General features: G+C 45.0%; 1 protein-coding gene across 8 annotated transcripts in view; it reads right to left on the bottom strand.

The window, feature by feature from the left end:
* Nucleotides 1-332: 332 nt before the first annotated feature.
* SLC20A2 (solute carrier family 20 member 2) overlaps nt 333-20,865 on the bottom strand; it is a 58,863-nt gene continuing 38,330 nt past the window's right edge. For 5 of the 8 annotated variants that reach the window (XM_049815423.1, XM_049815424.1, XM_049815427.1 and 2 more), the window contains 4 exons: nt 19,856-20,444; nt 8,561-8,746; nt 7,763-7,847; nt 333-2,044 (listed from right to left, as the gene is read on the bottom strand). In XM_049815423.1, the coding sequence (XP_049671380.1) occupies nt 1,880-2,044; nt 7,763-7,847; nt 8,561-8,746; nt 19,856-20,444 (1,025 nt within the window). In that variant the 3' untranslated portion in view covers nt 333-1,879. Of the gene's footprint in view, nt 2,045-7,178; nt 7,264-7,762; nt 7,848-8,560; nt 8,747-19,855; nt 20,445-20,865 lie in introns of all 8 variants that reach the window. The other 3 variants (XR_007507855.1, XM_049815428.1, XM_049815429.1) reach the window with 3 other exon arrangements.

Raw genomic sequence — 20,865 nt, 5'->3', positions numbered from 1 at the left:
AGAGCCCCGGCAAGGGGGGTTGGGGGGGGCAGTCAGAGCCAGCAAGTGCCCAGTGAATGCATCTGAAGGAGCCTCAGAGCTTCCAGACATTGCCGGGAAGACACCCGTGAGCCAAGCCCTAGGCGGAGTGGGTGCTGAGGGCTGCCGGGACAGCAGGAAGAAAAGGGAGGTTTTGTCAGAACCACACAGAGCGTGGTTTCATCCCCACTGACCCCGGGGGACAAAGAACAAAAGGCAGCGGATGCCAAGGAGTAGGTTTTAGCTGCCCGTGGAGCCTTCCCGTTACGGCTGGCACGGCTGAGTAACGCTCAAAAAACCCAAGAGGCAAACAGTGATAGGGGCTGTTTATCTTTTTATTATAAATTTAGTATGAATGACCAATGGAAAAGTCACAATGGAGTACCAAGAACATTTTATCAAAATTTTAGCAGCATTTAAACAGTAATAGATTCCCAACCTCCTCCAGGCACCCCTTGCCCTTTGCCTCCCACCCACAAAACAGTAACCTTCACCCAAATGTGCTTTCCAAAGAGGATGTAGCTAGTCATTTCCCCCTGAGCTGCCGTGAAAAAAAAATCTCATCCCAAATGCCGGTTACCACGCAACCTCCATCCACGCCGGGCCAGGCTCCCGTCCCCTCCTTGCGGTTGACAGCACGGTAGGAGGCCGGCAGGCTGTGGCGTGGGATGGGATATGCCGGGGGGGGACGGGGACCCAGCATCTGCTCGCACCCTCGCCGTGCTCCTCACGCCAGCCCCTGCGTGGGTCAGCACTCCCACGGGCACCCAATACCTTCAACCACAAAACCAGGGCTAAGCCTGTTTCCTACCCGCTGCTGCCCTTCGCTTCTGTATGTGGGGGTGCCGAGCACCCCGCGGTCCCACTCCTGTACCTGAGAGGGTGCGGCTGTGGCTGGATGGACAGAAAGGGGGGAGACTGATGGTCCGTTCTCCTGCTGGAATTGACAGCAGGGCAACCGGGAGATGAGACTTGAAGGGGAAAGGTAGAAGGTGAGCAGTGAAACTTCAAATTCAACCCACAAAATGAAGTCTGTCTACTGTCAGCTAACGTGGAGAACTGCGGTCTGCCTACTAAGTAACAAGAACTAACTTTTCTGTGTGCTTTTTTTTTTTTTTTTTTTAAGTTACATTAAGACATGAACAGTACTATCCTAGCCTTGCTGGCGGGAGCCTGGTGAAAACAAGGTTGAATTAGAGGTGGGAAAACACAACACACGCTCACACGTGTAGACAGCAACATAATATCGGCAAGCTATTCCCCTGCTTCTTTGGTACTTCCTAAACTTTCTTATCCAAAATATATAAGGGAAATGCACCATTTAAAAGTTACTGTTTGTAAGTATTTACACAGCCATAACCATCACGCTATGACACACAAAGGTCAATATGATATGAACAAAGTTATGTTATGAAAAGCACTTCTGCACATTTTATTTTGTTCCAGTATCTTAATAGCTTTAAAAAAATTCATGTGTTACACAGTCCTGTACCTCGCTTCTTCTTATATCAAATGGACAAGAAACATTTCCTAATCCATACTCTTCTTCAAAAGATTAAAAAATTGCCACCAAAATGATACACTATGTACAAATTTTACTAAATATTAAATTCTAGGCAATTATTTTCACCCCACTGATAATATAACTTAGGTATTGTTACCTACTATATGCATATATATTTCTTTAATATATAAGAAATGGCACCACATCACCATGTCACCAATATGACACATTGTTATGTACAGTAGATAAGAAGTTAGATATGGAAGATGGATCCTCTCTGACTGGTTCTTTCATGGGAACGCTTCTCCCCTTGGTAGTAGCTTGGCCGTTTCCCCTTTTCCCACTGGCGGAGGCTCTTCAGATGTAAGGCAGGATCCCGTACATCAGCAGCGCCATCACCCCGGCGCTGAACAAGCCGGCCACCGGCACAGTCACAAACCATGCCAGGAAGATGTTGCGGAAAAGGCGCCAGTCGACGGCTTTCTTGGAGCGGATCCAGCCGACGGCCACCACAGAGCCAACCTTGGGAGTGCGGGGAAGAGAGAGGGAGACAAGATGTGAGGGGTAGGTCCAAGCGCTCATAACATGCCCATGGCCACACCAATGCCAGTCAGCTGATACCAAGCGATGCTCTGAGATAAAGGAGCCCCTGATGATGACAATGGCTGTGTTCTGGTGGGGTGGCAGGAGGATGACAATTCCAGGGTGCTGTAACCTTTATTTTTCAGTGCTCTCCACTTCTTCATGGGTCTCGGGGCCAACCAAAGGAGAATAAATATGTTTGTGGGGTTTTCTCTGCCCTGCTAGCTCCTGGATCAGCCAGGAGTGCAATGGAGGCAGCCCTCCAACCGCCCAGCACCTGACTCCGTCTGTAGGGGAGAGGGCAAGCGTCCACCGAGTCTGGCCAGACTGTGGTCCAAACCGTGAAAACACCGGGAAAGTTGTTTTTAAGGCTCTGCTGGAGAGTGCGGCATAGGGCAGGTCGGGATAGCTAGTATGGTTCCCATCCCACCTGCCTGTCCTCTTGCTGGTGTGGAACGTTCTGCCTGTTCACCCAGCAGCTGCTGAACCTCTGCAGCTTATAGCCTGGCATACGGTGCTGACTCCAAACAGCACCTATGTATTTCCATACTGCGGGCTATAAACAGGACAGCAACGGCAATGTAAGCAGCTGAGCCCACCCTGTAACAGCACTGGTAACTTGGCAGGGGGCAGACAGACAGCGCAAGGTTAGACCCAGTACAGCTGCCCTACATCAAACTCATCAGTCCGAGCCCTCCGGTGAAAACCAGCCCTTCTGGACCAGCCGGCCAAGCAAAGCATCCAGAGCTAAAATCCTCCCTGTGGACAAAGACATCAGCCTGATGCTATGGGACATGCAAACTGCATGGACATCAAGAGGTCTGGCTTCAGGTGGGGAACGGATAAACCACCAAAATCTCCTTCAAAGGCACTGCTACCAGGGCAGCTGGTCAGTGGTTTTGAAGACAAAACACACTGCGGCATGGGCAAAGCTACAACCTTTTCTTCCTTCAAATGTATTTTCAGTTGATAAGCTCGGGTATAAACCCAGCATATTATTTTTTAAGAAAGAACCGGACTGAGAAAAATATTCCTGGTGAAAAATTATGCAAAAACTTCAGAAACGCTGCGTTTTCTTTCTGCCCTGGAAACAGCCCTCCATGCCATTAACAAAAACGTGTAAATCGGTGCAAGTCTATTCAAAGCACACGGTAAAGCAGCAAGAAATGTGGAAGGAAAATCCTGTTTTGAAGGAAAGGAAAGGAAACTCCAAGACACAGCTGGGCTTGCGCTCCTTGAAAAGCCATCCCTACCTCCTCTTCCCTGCTTGTTTTCTTAATGAGAGTATCAGTCCCTGCCTATAGATGAGAAGATGGGCTGCTCCCCATGTGCGGAGCCAGTAAAATGATAAATGCTGGGAAGACAGGGAAGCAGGGAGAGACAGGACAGGGATATCGAACCCACATCTTTTGTTAACACCTATTTAACTTCTAACTACTGCTCAACATTTTGTTTTGGAGAAGAGAGTTATTTGTGGAAGACCCTGTAACTCTAGAGAAATAAGACTCAAAAGTACCTGTGACAGAACAAGGGAAAACTAAACTTGATATTCTAGGGCTGAAAAGGCCTCAGTCTAAAGCTTGATCAGTAAGGAAATCTGTTAGACAACACTTAATCTGAAGACCCCTTGAGTGTACAATATGCTATTCTGTATTTAGGAGGTGTAAGCGTATTTAGGAGGCGCCCAGCTAAGAGGAACCCCATACTTCTGACTATATCAAAGCGTTAACCCAAGGAAACAGCATTTGGTTTTCCAGCAGCTCAGCTGTTAGGTTCTACTTTACATTTGGCACATCTTTAGTATCCATCTGTCATGCTTGCAACAAGAAGCATTGCTTATTGAGCGAGCCTGCAGTCTACGTACGATAATCTCTGAGTTCTTCCTGAAATTCAAAAGGTATCAGCAATGATGGCATTGGTAATCCGTTGTAAACATTATGAAAGTTTAGTTTATTAATAGTGATTTTGATGGACTAGAGGTTAGGAGAGTAGCTAAAACTTGGGTGTAGGGACGCTACACCGTCTGCAGAATTTCAGATGATATCTACTTTGAGATTGGTTTGAAACCAGTGCAGTTTGCCTTCAGTATGTTGTGCTTAAAGCATTACAGAAATGCTTTTGGCTTTCTTATTCCTGTGCAATGGCATAGCATAATAACACACAGAACATGATAATTTCATCAGAGCAACACTGAGAATATTTTTCAAAATACCAGAATCATAATAGCAAAATGGAGCTGACAGTATGACCTCAGCAAAGTCACTTTTGCACATTTAACTCCTGCACTCTAATTTTACCCATATGCGAACACGTTCAATCTGTTACAGCTGAGAAATGCCTGTTTATTTCTACATCTCATATCTTAGACTAAATAACAGGCACTATGTGTAAGATTCAACACGATCATTTGCCTACCTGGGCAGCAGAAAGGCAAGGTATGGATTCACTCCACACTGGCTTTTCAGTGCTAAATCCCAAGGGACGTTGAACGGTTGCAGGCAGAGCAATGTGGCTACCGTGTTCAGACTCACAAATTCCTTTGGAGGCTCAAAAGGTTAGGTCTTTCCCTCGGGCCCTCTTGACTTGGGAGGCTTTCAGAGCAACTTTCCTCTCCCCTTTGACTCGTGGCAAGGACAAAGGTGCAGTTCAGGCTCTCGGCAGGCACTGAGCGTGGAAAAGCTGCTGGGCTGTAGATTTAGGACAGGCATATTGGGTGGTTGCTACCTCACGTGGCCCAAAGCCTCTGATTGAGGACTGAATGCAACTCCTGATCTGAGAGGGCTTGACAAATCTTTCTCAGAAGCTAATGCTTTTCTTCCTGCTACCAATCTCCAGTTCGCCACCACATCTGCTCCAAGACCTGAAAACTGCTGCTCAGAGGTTTCCTTCACACTTGGTCTCCATTTTTTGTTATGGTCTATTGTTTCACCTTGAAAAGGTCTCCCTCCACCTAAGGTGTTTCACGCTGCTCCTTCTTTGCCATCAGTTTATCCAGTGGCTGCACATTCAGTTGACTGGCACCCCTTCGGTAGGGCTCCCACTTTAGCAAGTGCTATTTTGCTGTGGAGCAAACGTTGGGGAAAAAGAGTAATTCCCACTCCCTGATGCTAGAGGCTTAGGACTAGGCTCACCTTGAACCTATTTTCTTTTTGATTTCTAGGGTGAAATAATTTTTCTGCTGATTTTCAAGAAGGCATTTCTATCTCAGTGGCCGACAGCACTTTCAGAGAGACATTTTCCCGTAGAGTAAATGATATATAATAGTTCTTTTATTCCTTCACCAGGGCCTCAAAGAAAACAAGGAATACATTTGCTACAAGTGTTTGCTTTAACTTGTGTTGATCACTTAGGATCTTTCAACTCAGGATCTCATTCTGCTGAAACACAGAGTCAGTTATAATAATGTGACATCCTGGAACAGTCTAATCCTATTGCAAAGTGGATCTTCCCATTAAGAATGATCCATCTAATGAGATACAGCAAACTACAGGGAGCAGACACAGACTAACCACATTAACTGCTTTTATGGAAGTATTTTTTAAAAATAATTACTTTGCTCTGCAGTTAGAAAAAACCAAGCTTTTAACTGCGTTGAGTCAATGAATACCTCCTAATGCTGCCCTCTCATTAGCTTATGGCTTCCAAGACATTTTCTTTTTAAATTCAGTCTATTTGTCTGTACCAAATTGTATTTTCTCTTTTACAACGGTCGGCTAGAAGTACTTCAGGCATGCAACTGAGATGATCAAAGCTGTATTATTCTCTCTGGCAAATTCTTCATCACACATTTGATATACCAGTCAGCTTAAAGGGAGGTGGTTCCAGGCTAGCATTTTTAGAAGTGAATCACGTTGTTATTATTTTTCCCCTCCCTGCTTGATTCGGAGGAACCAGAGTTCGGCCAACGCCGGGAAATCTGAACAGCCTTTCAGAGAAGCTCAGTCTTGGCTACTTCTCAAAGAGCTCTACAGCAGAAGAAAGAAATGATTTTGCAATAGAGGAAGGCTTTCTGAAGAAATGGTTTTCACTAGAAAAAGGCTGACTGAACCAACTCGGGGCATTTTGCAGGATGTGTGGATTTCATTGACTCTTTCACTGGAAACTAGGTCAATGTCACAGGCAAGGATGCCCGGCTTCTTGCCAGCCCGCCTACCATGCTGTGGAGCAGTGAGCCCCGAAAACCTGCCTGCCCCAGCCCCAGCCAGAGCTGGAAGGGCTCCAAGGTCCCCAGGGTGCAGCAGCAAATCCTACAGGATCTGGCTCTTGTAGGGCTTGGTGGTACGTCCCGAAGCAGAGGGGTTTTGCCGCTCTGGGGTCTCTGATTTCGGAGGGGCTTCCCCTCGCCCTGCCAGAGGGTAAGGGATACAGACAGCTCTGCGTGTCCAAGAGCTTGGGAGTCCATGGGGAAGCAGAGGAAATAAAAAAAAGGATGTTTTACTTGGGAGTTCCCTGGGGAACAAAATTCCAAATTCTCACTATGTTCTTCCAGCAGTGTAAAAGTCAACATGCTCTTTGTTGCCTACAAGCAATATAAATGTCTTCTCACACAGCCGTATCACATAACACAACTAAATTCTGCTCGTTACCCAGCCTACATCTATTATTCAAACTGGTCTTTTTTTTAAAAAAACGGACAACAACCTTCTTCAAAGAACTGATTACAAGTGCCGGATTCTGTATTATAATGCACAAAAGTGAGGACAAGTTGGTTTAAAAGAAGAGAGACATTAAAATATTAGCTTAATGATGTAGCAGTGTTTTTCATACAGGTGGCTCTAAAATACATGTAACTGGTATCACACAACTACGAGTCTACGTTATTTTAATATGTCTATATTAGTTCAATACGATCATGTAAGCGTGAAAGACATTCCAGACTTTTGTGCACTTACTCATAATGCTGACTTTGCTTAGCCGTACTGGCTTTAAAAGCGGTCCTCATTACCTCGCAATCACCGTCTGCACGGCGCATCGCATAGTGAAGGCAATCTGCAACAATTGGTATCTCTTGTATTTTGTTATGGTTTGTCCTAGTGATGTGATTTACTGATGCAATCACTGCAAACTCCAATACCTTGCAATGGGTGGAGCTTATTGGAATACCCACATTTGAGGCTACAAGTACCGTTAGCGCACACATTACTTCAATGCAAAATCCACTGTGAAGAAATAAAAAAAAAAGACAGATGGAAAAACTGTAGTAAAAGAGTTATATGCAGGAAATCCCATGCCATGCACTTATCAAGAAAGTGAAGTAAAAATGATGAATGGTGCGCAGCCTCTGAACAAGGGAGAAATGCTACCCAGCCAGGTTCAAATGGCACCATCGGAGGAAACCAGGTTCTTCCTTGTAATTCTTTGCTTTAAAATTGAGGTCATGTTTTTGTAAGCGCTGTTTTTTCTTTAACCACGGCTATGGAGTTCACACTGTGCCCGATCGCAGCGACTTTACTGTGACAAGTCCAATGCATTTTTTGGAAGCCTAATTATTTTCCAATGTCGCTGGCATGACTGAGACGCGCTGATGACCTCTCCCTAACCGTCCTCCGTGAGCGGCTGTTTTCCCCTTGCTGTGCCATTATCCGCTGGCTCAAGCGGCACAATTTTAAGATGAATAGTCCAGACTGCCTTGACTGCAGTCGCTGGGCAAAGGCATACCTTGCAGTGTGTAGTACTGACAGGAAGTCCAACATTGGAAGCTACCACAACTGTGAACGCCGAAGCCAACTCAATAGTGAATCCACTGCGGGAAGCATAAGAAAACACTTCACAATCACTCTTTGCATCAGCTCGGACTGATACCGTGCAGCGTGCCACAGTCTTACCCGTTTCTTCTTTCGACTGTTTTATCTCCGACTGATTTTTGTCATAGGAATAAGTTAAGAGAACAAGGAAGGGCTGAATAATGGGAACGGCACAGGCTAGTCATCTGTAGCAACCCAGCTGCACGTCTCATTGCATCAGGGGCTTTTACTACTCTACGCTGCGGTGAATCATGCCTAATTAGTAATTTGGTTAAGCACCAGCAGAGGTCAAGTATGCATTAAGGATGAAAATTACTGTAATAAATACATATGGTTTTAATAGTCTGAAGCACACTGGGAAAGCCACTGTAATCTTGCCATTTTGAAATGCACCTTCTGCCACGTTAATTAGCTCATCAGCAGAAGTCTCTGTTCATGTAGACCTCTACGCCTCAAAAGCATTCAGTATTAGTTTACAAGGTGATCTTTTTGTCCTTTCTCTCTTTCTTTCTCTTTCTCATTCTTTCTTTCTCTCCTTTTCCTCTTTCTTCTTTCATTTTTTAGAAAGACGGAGAAGTTGAAGCCAGGTTATCATTAAAATCAGAGCACAGCAAATGCAGCAAACTGCATTACAAACAAAATACCGGAGCAGCAATTTCTCAGATAAGTTCACACACAGTTCACACAACTGTAATGACAACTGTGCACCTACCTTGATGGTGTGATTGGAGTGAGGTCTTTACCCATGGTCTGGATAACTCTTCTACCCCAGACCCAGAGACCCACACAGATCCCAACACCTCCATAAAACAGCAGCCAGACGGGAGTCGATGCTTCTTGCATTACACCACCTTGCTCGTAGATAAGCCAGAGCGCAACGAGGGGACCAATTGCATTGCTGGAGAAACAGAAAAACATCGCCCAAGTTATAAAAACACAGATAATCGCCTTGAAAGAAGTTTCTTATTTTCTATGTTATTTTTCTTCATCACGTGTGCAGCACTGCTCTGACCTGACCCTAAAGGCAACACCCTTTCTCGCTTGGAAAGGCTGCAGCAGGGGGCTCTTATCATGTTGCTTTTTCAGTTACCACTTCAACGCTGATAACTATAGCAAACGCTGAAAGGAATTTCTCTTCTACAAATTGTTTCCTGAAATGGCAGATTCAGTAATACCTCATTATGTCTGTTCTGGGACAAACCCCAGTATTTTCAGTACTGTGCTGAAATGATCTCAAAATTTACCAATTGAAGAGCTCTGCATTTTTAACATTCAAGTATTAAATTAGCTCTTTTTGTCAAAGAGGGAAATTAATGAACAAAATTACCACTGCAGACAAGAAGATACACATATAAACTAGTCTGATAACCTGTAATGTTTGGAGATACAATCAGAATGCAGCCGGGAAGATGACTTAGTCTTCTTCAAATGTGTTGTAGAGCTGGTTGGACTGGATCAGAGAGGACTCCTTGGTGACATAGGGCTGGCGTAAGCCCTTTTGCTACCCTGCTGCTGTTATCTAGAAAAACACTGAAACTGAGCAACACTGAAGTCCCCGCTCCTAAGGCAGGTCACCTGGTATCGGTGGCTGGAGTCTCCAGTACCTGGAGTGAGACTTCTGACCCTGTTTGTTCTAAAAGAGCATCAAGTTTCTAGACATGAGAGTTAGAAGAAAAACTTGAAAGCTGCTATCCAGTTACTTTAGAGGCTTAAATATTAAAAAGCAGGTAAGAACTTTGACATCCCCTTTTTTGGGGGCAGCTGTTTCGCTAAACTGAGTAGCTGCTTGCCCTGCTGAGCAGCATTTATCCACAACCAAAAAAGCGTAAGAAGCGAGGCAGCGCTGCACTTATGTCTGAATATTCATGAGAAGAGCAGAGCAAACCTGTCCGATGTCATTCAAAAAGTCTGAAAACCAGCAGGAAGCTCCCCTCTTTGTAAACCGATAAGGAGAGCAGGTTGCGGCGAGCGCCGCAGGCAGGACCGACAGCTATGCTCGCCCTGCAGCCAGGACCAGCTAAATTTAGTTCCTGGTCTCATTCCAAAGCACACAGATGGAGTAAGGGCCAGTTTTAATGTCAAATATTGTGCAAACCAAGCCACCATAACCAACGGTTAATAATTTACTTGAATCCCATCCCAGATACAAGGTACTAGGGGCTGAACACTAATTGCCAAGAGACAACGGTCCTCAGCATTGCAAACTTGGCGCATCTAAGCAACATGAGACCCTCCTTCTTACTTCTGGTCCTTGAGAAATTGAACTTTGAACCCTGAGAAGAAGTCCTGGAGCAAAGTAACTAGGAAGGAATTTTAAACACACACAACATTCAAGCTGCGGGGCAAATGTAAATACTTTAAAATGCTCTTTGATATAAAAAGGAATGAACAATTCTTATGTTTTTTGAGAAGTATTCTGGAAATAAATTAGTGAGCTAATATGGATAATAAAATCCAGTAGGTTTGAAGGCAATGGGTAGTACGATGAAGAACTAAATACACTTTAAATAAAGAGTGATTTCCACTAGCAAAAGTACTTTAAAATTCTGGTCTGATACTGTGCCTGAGTATGCATTTGATTTGTTGAGTTTTTGTGTGAGTGAAAGGATGGTATTTGAAAGGTCCTTAATGCCTAAATGCAAGAATTACTTTAACTTCAAGGAAGAAGAGACTCTTGATTGAAGCATTTCTAATATTTTTAAGTTGACCTGCAACTTCTTTGCCAGTGTTTTCAGGTGTGGATTAAATTACTTGCACATTTAAATGCCTTATTGCGCATAGCAAAAGAAAGGTATTTCACTGTACCTTCAACTGATGGATGCAGAAGGATGGATAAAGGCAACTAAAACATTGATCATATGAATAAAGGGAAAACTTATCATCCCTTATAGTGCTGTATGACATGGGGACAACCTCCCTGTTAAAATAACAGGTACATTTGGAGCAAGCCCAGGCACTTCCTGACTGTTCTAAAGAGATTATGGATGGATATTTGTCAGTCTTAATGTAAATGGGAAGACAAAAAAGGCTTCAAAAACTACAGCAGCAAACTATGCTCTTTTGTACCAAAATCCAGTTTTAATTATTTGCAAATGCTACAGCTCTGTGAATCAGCTAAGCTTAATCCTCGAAGAAAAGGTTATTTTCTTATTTGTGGCAACAGAAGGCAAGGCAAAACTCTGCTGACTTATGCTCAGCCTCAGAGGATCCGAGTGGCTGATGCTGCCCAACAGATTAGAAGAGACGACACCGATGCCCACAGGGGCAGCACTTCTGACACCTTCCCTGTAGGAAAAGAAAGCGCAGGAATACTGGATCCATATATGCTGGGAAAGGCTAAAAGGTAATTAACTGCATTTTCATTTGTGGGTATCTGCACCGCTGGTTATCTATACCAGAGAGACATTTCTCCTCTCCCTGTAAATCGTGTTTAATGTGACTTAAACGTTCTGCTCCTCGAGACGCCTCACCATCAGCAAACTGGCAGTGGTGCGCAGCCGGTGGCTGCGATCTACCACCGTCACGGCTCTTCAGAGGGCTCCTCTGGCTTCTGGATTTGTTCAGTAGGTCCAGGCCCAGGGGCTTCTGGTATCAACACTTCCAGTGCCAATGGAGAACAGCTCTAGAAGAAGCTGTTAGGCCTGTCCCACCACAAAACTGCCAAAAGCTCACAGGGAATGCGTCTGACTCACAAACTGCAAAGACTAGGATCTTGGTACTGCATACGTCAGCTTTGAGACGTTACCGTAAGCACATGCAATCAACCATACCTGGGACTAGGAAGAGCTCATCGGTAGAAGACAACCAGTCCCAATAGGAGAGTAAGAGAGAAACAACACATCAAAAAAAAAAAAAAAGGCGTCATTAGATAAGAGACTGCTTTGAGACTGTTTGCGGTTTACAGATGTCTCCTACAGCTGAGTGACTAAGCAGATGAACCATAAGGACACTGGCTAGACTGGGATGTGGCTTCCACAGTATGTCCCACCGGTTCTATCTCATTTGACTCAAGACATGACTAGCAGGAAAGCAGACCTCAAATCTTCCATGCATTTGGCTAAGACCCATTTCACACATCTATTTTCAAGAAGTGATTTTCTCGTACTCTCCCACACAGCTCTTTTACTTGCTTTAATTAACTCTCCTTTGTGCTAGAGCTCCAAGTCTTATTCATGGTAGTTTAGAGGGAGAAGAAAACAGCCTGAGATGGTTACTCAGGGGGTCAGAACCCCGATCTGCATCTATCTATGTGTAAACTGCCATTAGGTTCCCATGTAACTGAAGGGCTTTTGAGGATGTTACCGCATTATTTAGCTATTGGGTTTAAAAGCCAAGATAAGCTACTCCTGCTGTATTACTTTAGTGATGTATACCTAATACTCATTTTTCCACTGAGCACAAGAGGATGGCCACTATGAGTTCATTTTGGGATGAATTTATAAAACGTTACAGCATAAGAAGCCTAACTCCTGGGTCTACCTCTTATGAAGTGTATTCTCCATGTCCAGTATTTTTCACCATCTCTGCTGGGCTCCGCCAGCCCTGGTTACTCACAGGGCACAGGGCTTTGCAGCAGGGGTGGCGTGTGCGGGCTGTCTGCCTTCCCCAGAGGTACAACACAGGATTAAATGCCATCTACAGTAATGCTTGTACTTGCAGACACATGTCACGGCGGTTCAGTGAAGTGCTGCTGAATGTTTCTGAAGTGCTGTCTGACCCTCATGATGAGTTCGCTAGCTCTCTCAACTAACGTGAATTGGCACAACTTCTCTTTTTCTGCTCACTTGTGCCAGCTGAGAATCTGTCCTGCACCATTTATAAAGCTGTTCTGAAAGATAGCATTTGACAGTGAATCTGAACTATAAATAGAGTTGGCTTCTCCTCTCCCCTGTGAGACAGATAGTATTACTGGCAAACCCCCCACACACATTCAGCTATCATGAGACAGGCTTAGAAATTACAGTTTCCCATGCACACACACACACAAGCAGAGATTTTTAGGTACCTTTGGGTCACAAGTCCAGACCTTTCTCTGGAGGAACAAGGACTACAACCGTTTTTGGGTTTTTTTAGTAAAAATTAAGTGTCTTTTTCATTCATGGAAGGATGCTATCAGCTGAATGCTCTATCACCAAATCTCACCATTGTCATAATATTTTATGAGCTAGCAACATTGCCATTACCTCGCTGCTTCTTATTTGAGGGGAGTAGTGAGTTGCTCAAAAAGAAAATTTAACTGTAATTTGAATGCTATGCTCTGAATAAGCTTTGTGTTATAATCCACGATCTACAGACTACCTGACGACCATGCTTTGATTCTCTGCTACCTGAAAAAGCAGATTGTGTTTTAGCCACTTCTAGCTGAGTGAAAGAATTATCGCTGATTAAAACTGAATGACAAGCAAAATAGCCGTCTGAGAAACCTACATTAGGCTTCCAATACTACAAATATAATTACAAAATCCCCAGTCATTTGACTATTTCCCAAACCAGGATTTCAGAAATGAACTTTCCACTGGGAAAATAAGTGGGATGATATTTCTGCATATGCTGCAGTTATGCCTGGACACATTACCCAGTTGAGTAAGGGTGCAAGAAACATATGCCTGTATGTACGAACAGGAAAAAAACTATGTCCTAATCTCCAGAGATCTCAGATTATCAAAAGAGTTTTATCCCAGTTCCAGTAATCGGACAGTTTTGAAATAGTGCGTATACGATAGCACCATAAAAGTGTGTCACAGCTGTGCCCTGTGAAGCGCAAACTTTGGGTGCATTAATGAGTCAGGAAGGCTACGTATTTCTTCCTGCAGCTCATCACTGCGTGCTGTAAATGCTGGCCCTGAAACCCCAAATCCCTGGACCCTGGAGGGTTGGGTCCATCCTCCCCCCTCGCCCACCAGCATCAGCCTTCCCCCAGCAAGCCCAGTCGCGGGCCCTGCTCACAGCAGGATGGGGAGTATTCCCGTGCCCACTGGAGCCAGCTGTTTCTTGCTGCTCTTCTTTGGCTTGCCTGCGTGGCCCAAAAAAGATGCCACGTACCTGCACAATTAAGGACACAAGTGAAGATTCATATCTACTCAGGACATGGGCTGCGCTTTCAGGATGGACTGCTATTAAAAAGGGAAGAAATCAGATTTCAGGCTGCTCTCAGTAATCATAATGGACAGATTAGCTTCCTAAATATTCTAAGTGATCTTGACTGCAGCTTTCAGGGAGGGAATAAGAAATACTCATTCTGTAATCCAGCCTTATTATAGCTCCTTTAGACTCCTTATTTAGCCAGGAAACTGAATCCCACTAAGCTCTCTGTGTGCAGTGAGATACTGGCAATGTTCTGGCCCTTCTCTCCTTTAATCCCATTGCATTTACTTTAGGAAGAGGGGAAAAGGTGAGTCCCACTGCTGTTTGTCTCCTCTGACCTAAAACTCCAGTCTGTAAGGAGGCGAAAGAAGTTTCCTCTCCCTGTATTTTGGGTAAACAGGTATTTCCTAGTTTCACTTGCATTGCTTTGCTTAACAGTGAATCCCCTACCTGGTAGCAGTTCTATTTCCCTAAACCCACTGAGAGAATGTATAGAAATATATATAAAAATACTAAGCATTTTTACTACAGCTCTGAAATAGTTTTAAATCCTTTCTTTGGTAATGTAGCCTATATCATTTGGATAACGGAGAGAGCCATTCTTTGTCAAGCTTGTGCCGTAAATCTATACGGCATTACTTGCAGACTCTAACACAAATGATCCTTTTTTCCTATAATATCTAAGTATGAATATGCAAAGGTAGTCCTGAAGTCCTCCACGGGAAATTTAATTAGAGCAGCCACGTTCAAACAATTTACACAGCAGGAACTCAGCAAAACAGAGATTCCCTGCACAACCGCGAAACATCTGCAAGCAGGTTTCTCCTCCCTACAGCACGTACGAGCTAAACCTCGGTACCGCCTGCACCTTGGCACGCACAGACACAGGCGGGCAGCATGGTCTGTCGTCACCCTGTTCAGCTGGAGCATCACAGCTCCTGCCACCGTCACGATAATAAACCACCTTCCTCCACGGCTAGAACCCATGAACCCAGGGTAGATGCATGCTCACGCAAGCCAGGGCACGTGGCTCTTGTCATTCCTGGGGTTTCTCCTGTGACAGCAGGAACGATGGCCTGAGGTGGGGTGGGTGTAGGAAGGGACAGAACAGGCTATCCATTTATAGGAGAAGGAATCTGTACGAGAAAAGACTAAACACACGCACAGACAGGTGTGTAGGAGCACAAGGCTCAGCCTTTTTTCACAGCATAACAGCAGATTTTAATCAGCAAACCTCACGTTGACCTACAGCATCTTTCCATGGGTCATCCCGCTTTGACTGCAAGAATTCAAGGAATAACGAGCTCCGGAGGTTGCTTGAGTCAACAAACTCATCCTCCCATTTGCTCGAACGGGCTGCAGGGCCAACGCACCATTTGCTCATAGCTTTCTCATTCCCAACCCAGTAGCAAAGCAGCCACAGCCACCGCTGTGCTAAGCACAGGAGATAGCTATGGGGTTAGCAGTCCTCTCTAGCCATTTCCAAAACAGCCTGCCCAAATGCCTTCATTTTCGAGAACTAGTTAATTCAGACATGCTTCCGGACTTTGAAATGCACCATAAACCCTACAGCTTCAGCAACTCTCCTGCTACCTGCATTTACGCAGGTAAGCTGTTGTGGCTGCAGCGCTGAGCTCCAGATCATCACGATTCTTGCTGAACCAACCTACACTTCCAGAAATAAGCTGAGTCCAACTCAACCATAGGTGCATATAATCCCCACCAGCCAACAAAGCCCACCCTCCCGGCCCCTCTGGAAAGCTGGCTCTGAACAAGCGTTTAGGAAGCTGGCAGTTCTCCTTGTGTCACGCTCCTGGCCCAGGTCTTTTTTTCCATCCTGCCCTTTTTATTCTCTCGTTGCCCTTGCAATGACCTGACGTGCTCCCTTTGTGCTCGGGTGCTGAGCCAGTGGGACCTGCTCACTTTGCGCCGCTAATTAAGTTCAACAACAACATTTTTTTCAGCAGTTCTGTCCCAACATATTTAGTCGGGATTTTAAATTCTTTAGATTTCATTCAGCCCATGTGCACGATGGTGTCACAAGGCTCTCGGCCCGGCTCAGTTAGTCCCAGCCCTGGAAGGGCTCCAGCATCCTTGACACAGCAGCGCATATAAGCTCTGCAGCAGGGGGGCAGGAGGGGATGGTCTGAACAAAAGAGTCACCCGAATAAGGAGTTACCATGACTCCCTGATTCTTTTAACGCACAACTGCCCTGGCCAGGATCCCTGCTGATGTCAGCCTAAACACAAGCCCTGACTGCTACAAACATCAGCTTGTAGAGCAAAGATGGCTGGTACCCTTATGATGCTAAAAAGCATCATCTTGGAAGGCGCTGGGGTCTAGCTACCCTTATTATGAGTTAGTTCTGCAGGTGAAGGCAAAATACTGATTTAACACTTCTAGGTCCAGGGGAAAAGCCTAGACAAGGAAACAAGGGAGGTCTCCATATGACTTTTTGCCCATTTAAAAGCAATCCAAACTATACGGAGCACTTCTGCTCCATAAAGCGTTTCTGAGGTGCATCATGGTTCAGTCTGTACTGTATGCCTCATGCTTAAATATGCTCTGAAACAGGTCAATCATCTAACTACCTGCAGTTTTTAATTTTTACATTAGCTTTTAATTTTTCTCTCTTCGCTCCTTTTATCTGCTCCTGTCCTTTCAAGAAATACCAGCAAAGAGCCTGATGGAAAATAAATAGAAAACATGGAACCAGAGTGAGTTCCAGGATGGGGAAGGAAAATGTAGGAGACAAGCCCAAACAAAAAGATATGGACAATGGAGGTGCTTCCCTAAATATATGAGTGAGGTGCTTAAAACCAAATGCAGAGGAAAGCAGGATTTTAATTACATGATTCAAGGCTGAGGGAAAAAAAAAAAAAAAAGAAAAAAAAAAAGAGAAGCAGCTTGACAGCAACACCTAAATATGAGCAGAAGGAAAGTGAAGGAAGGAGGGAGATAAAAAGATAGCAGCCTTCAGTGGAAGATGGATTGCCAAGGCTTGCTTTCCTACAGAAATGTGGACAGAAGGCCATGCTACTAGCTAGGTTCTACTGCATTATTTTTAAAACAACACGCTGCCTTTCAAGCTCTGCAGATCTTTACGTGACATGTGGAGGAGCCAAGAGCCCAGTAAGAAGTCTTCTGCTCTGCTAGACAAAGACGGGCAAAATGTCTCTGCTACACAATCCACAGGATAGATACCTGCATTCCCAGAGTGTTTTATCTACTCAACCTTTTTGGCATACAAAGGGGTCTTTAACTTTTTGTTGCTTAGCTGGAACTCAGAACAATTGCAAGGATGGGTTCCTATACAACTCTACACCCATGACCATCTTCTTGCCTTTCTACCAGCTTTGACAAAATGAAGGTAATCTGTTCTTTAGTTTTGCAATTACATGAATTCAGCTTAGTAAGAGATTTTGGAATAAACAGCATTTAATAAAAATGCATGCTTGCTGGCAAATTTGGTAGGATCACTGACAGAAGTACAGATCTGCAAAACACCAAAAAATATGAATTTTCAGGAAAGGATATTTCCAAGGCAACAAGCCAGTCCAAATGCAGAAATCTGGAGGAATTAGGCTGTGAGATGCAACAAAGCATACTGCACAGAGTCTAAACCTTGCCTTTCATCCTGTCCAGCTCCTATCAACACGAGATTTGATTTCTGAACTGACTGCATCCTTACAGATCACTTTCTAACAAACTCTACTATCCTTGCCTCCTACAGAAAAGGCAAGCGATGCTTGCATAAACATGCGAGTCCTTGAGGAGTATGTATAGACATCACCTACAGGGAATAAAGGAGCAGGGGCACCTACTGGGGTAGGCTAAGAACTTTCTGCAATGGTATTTCCCAGGGTACATTACAAGAAATTATCAGCAGTATTTGTCCTTATGCCTGTGTTCCCCTCAGCACTCGCTGCGGGCCAATTGCAGAGCATGGGTACTGGCCTCCACGGGTCTTTGCTCTTGCCCAGTGTGCTCAGAGCACAGGTCCTGATCAACAGAGACCATCCGAGAGGAAAGAAAGTTGCATCGCTGTCTTCTGACCCAGAGGATGAGGGGACCCTCAACTCCTTCCCGGAGCCAGATCCCTGCGGATATGAAGGGAGGAAAAACAAGAGCGAGGACAAGGCAGCTCTTCAGAAAGCCCTGCTCCAAATTCCCAGGACGCTGGGTGGGTGGGGAGGAAAGAGGCACGTTAGTAAGTCTTTTTGAGATGAGCTGTGAGTTAAATTGGGTGGCTGACAAGAACAAGGAGCAATAACCGTTCTCCTTGCTGAGTGGGACAGCATTTGCCCAGATGCCTAAGGAGCACTATGAAAGTTATGAACGCTGCAAAGCCCCACTGCAAATGCTGAAACCGACACCAGCAGGGCACGGCTAACAAGGCGAGGGTTCAGCAGGAAGGGGACTCAGTATGGCCTCAGCTACAACCCAAATAAGGACCGCTGCTTCGACAAGCAGTTTCTGCGTGGATTTCTCAGGGGACCTTATCACGATACAGGAAAGAGCGCCTACTAAATACCAAGGCTCCAGGCCTAGGGAAGAGGCAGCCCAGCCAAATCCTAAAGGAAAAATATGCAATGTTCCCAGGGATAGAGCAAAAATACCCAAACTGCCCTTCAGCTACGTGGCCCCAAGATGGCGAGGTGCAATAGGGCCCTGCAGGTGAAGCAACGTTACAAGCAGATGAGCAATGCGAGTGCAGACGAGGAAGGTATAAATTGCTCCATCCTGAGCCTACATCCTACGTCTCTCAGTCAAAAGTCTTGTACTTTGTGGAATAAAACAGAGCCTTCAAAGGGGAAGAGGTTGGCAAATAAGTAAGTGAAGAGACACTATTTTGGGGGGGTCTGACCAGATGATGAAGGGCAAAGAAGTGCAGATAAACATTTCTGAGACCAAGATATTGTCAGCTGTCTGAGTCAATACGAACATGACAGAAAGACTCCTGGAGGATGATCCTTTTCCTTTATTCCTGGGAAATTATGTTCATGCCACAGGATTTAAGGACAGACACGCTTAAGTCAAATGACTGAAGGATGAACTCGCTGGCTTCTTCCAAACTCAAGGAGCAGCTCAACAGTGATAGCGGCTCTGGATAAAACTCCTGACAGGGAGTACTGTGTACTGGAACGATGCTGGGAGATGGGAAGCTTCTTAAATGAGCACTAGCCATAGCCCACGTCCCCTCTCCACATGGGGCACAGGAAAGTGCCCAGGCGTCCTTGGGAGTAGCCCCCTTTGTTTTGGTAAGAGAACTGTGGCAGCTGGAGAAGTATGTGCAGTTTATGAAATTCAGTAGGACTTTGATGTTAAGGCTTGTTAGATTTTCTGGGCTACTTGGTGATACACTGCCTCACACGGTCCTAGACCCCTGGAAAACTACAAGCAAAAGATTCAGCAAAGGGAAGTCTATAAGGGCTGCAGCAATCAAAATGAAGACATTCTTCACACACCTCTTTTTGCAGTGGTGACAAGAGATGAAATTCATCTAATGACAAAAATAGTCTAAACCTCTCATTTGTTGATGGTCTCCAATCTTGCACTTAAAATAAGCTGCGAACTCTGTCGAGCTGGGATTGTCCTGTTTGCTTTTACAGTGGTTGGCATGCCAGGGGGAGTCTCAATGCCTCAAAGCTTGCCAAAATTAAACCCGAATTAAACTAATTACTACACAATTAGCAACAAATAAAAAAGATGTTACCATTGAGAAGAAAATAAACCATAGACTGAGCAGCCCGACTCCTGGAATGCACCAGGGACATCAGTGTCACAAGGTTTGCAAAACACAGCCCTGATGATCATCCGCCTGCAGAAATGAATATGCTTTCTGACCAGCTAAGATGGCAAACCTTGCTCCAAGCACTTAAACCGTAAAAATTGCTGGTTTGTGAGATCTCATCCTCTTACCTGACATCATTACCTCCATGGGCAAAGGATCCAAAGCAGGCTGTTAAGATCTGGAGGAAGTGGAAAAGTAGATGGACCTGAGATGTGTCTTTCTCTTCCTTATCCTCTTCCACGGGATCAACTGGGGGCCGGTTAGGATCTGCGAGTTCAGAGGCCAACTTCATTTCCACCCCACCTTCCTCCGCCTCAATCTCTGCCTCGGCCACTGCATTGCAATAGCTGGAGTAGCTGTCGTAGCGAACTCGCTTCTTGGAGTAGGAAACCGTGTCTCCCACTAACTTCTCACTGTCCTCTGGAGTTGACGTATCCGCTGCCTTAAAGGAGGAATGCACGGGCATGCCACAAATAGCAGCTGTATAACAAGTATAGCTGTTGTTGCGTCGTAACAGTTTGTAGTTGTTTTCTTGAGCGGGCCTCTCATCGGTGGCCCTGTCCAGGTGTATTTTGTGGAGCAAGTCTTTGTATAAACCTGAGTCCTTGTGCACAGTGTGATAAACGTGGCCATCGCTCCTCATCTGGCCATCGAAGCTGAAGGTGCCGTTGGAAACAGGTGATTTCACCGAGGTGTGCGTCATTGAAAATGCTCTTCCTGAAAAGGCAGACATTTAGAGTTCTTATCTCTATGAAATGTACTACAGAAGCCCCCTCCCTCCCACTTCACGAGACAATAAAACAGCAGTAATCCAAGACTACAGGACAAAGAAGATCAATTTGCAACATACGCAGTGAATAAGCCAAGATTCACCGCAAAATAAACTCTCTCATCTTCTGTGCAAAGAAAGCTTTGTTCCAGCGTTGGGTCTTCCCCAGACACGCTGCATGACCTGCAGCAACTCACGTGGGATTGGCTACTCAAAGGTAATACCTGAAGGTTAAATCCTCAGGTTCTTTGAAAAAGGAATTTCTATAAAATTCCTTTCTTGTAAAATAAGCTCTACTTTTTCTGAGGCTTTGTCTACATTAATAGATAAGGATTTCAGGAAAGGTGATTTACTGTAATTTCATATTGA

Source organism: Accipiter gentilis, chromosome 12 (assembly GCF_929443795.1).
Source record: "Accipiter gentilis chromosome 12, bAccGen1.1, whole genome shotgun sequence".
In the NCBI taxonomy this organism is placed as follows: Eukaryota; Metazoa; Chordata; class Aves; order Accipitriformes; family Accipitridae; genus Astur; species Astur gentilis.
The sequence above is the reverse complement of the archived record's forward strand: the minus strand, read 5'-3'. Positions and strand labels throughout refer to the sequence as shown.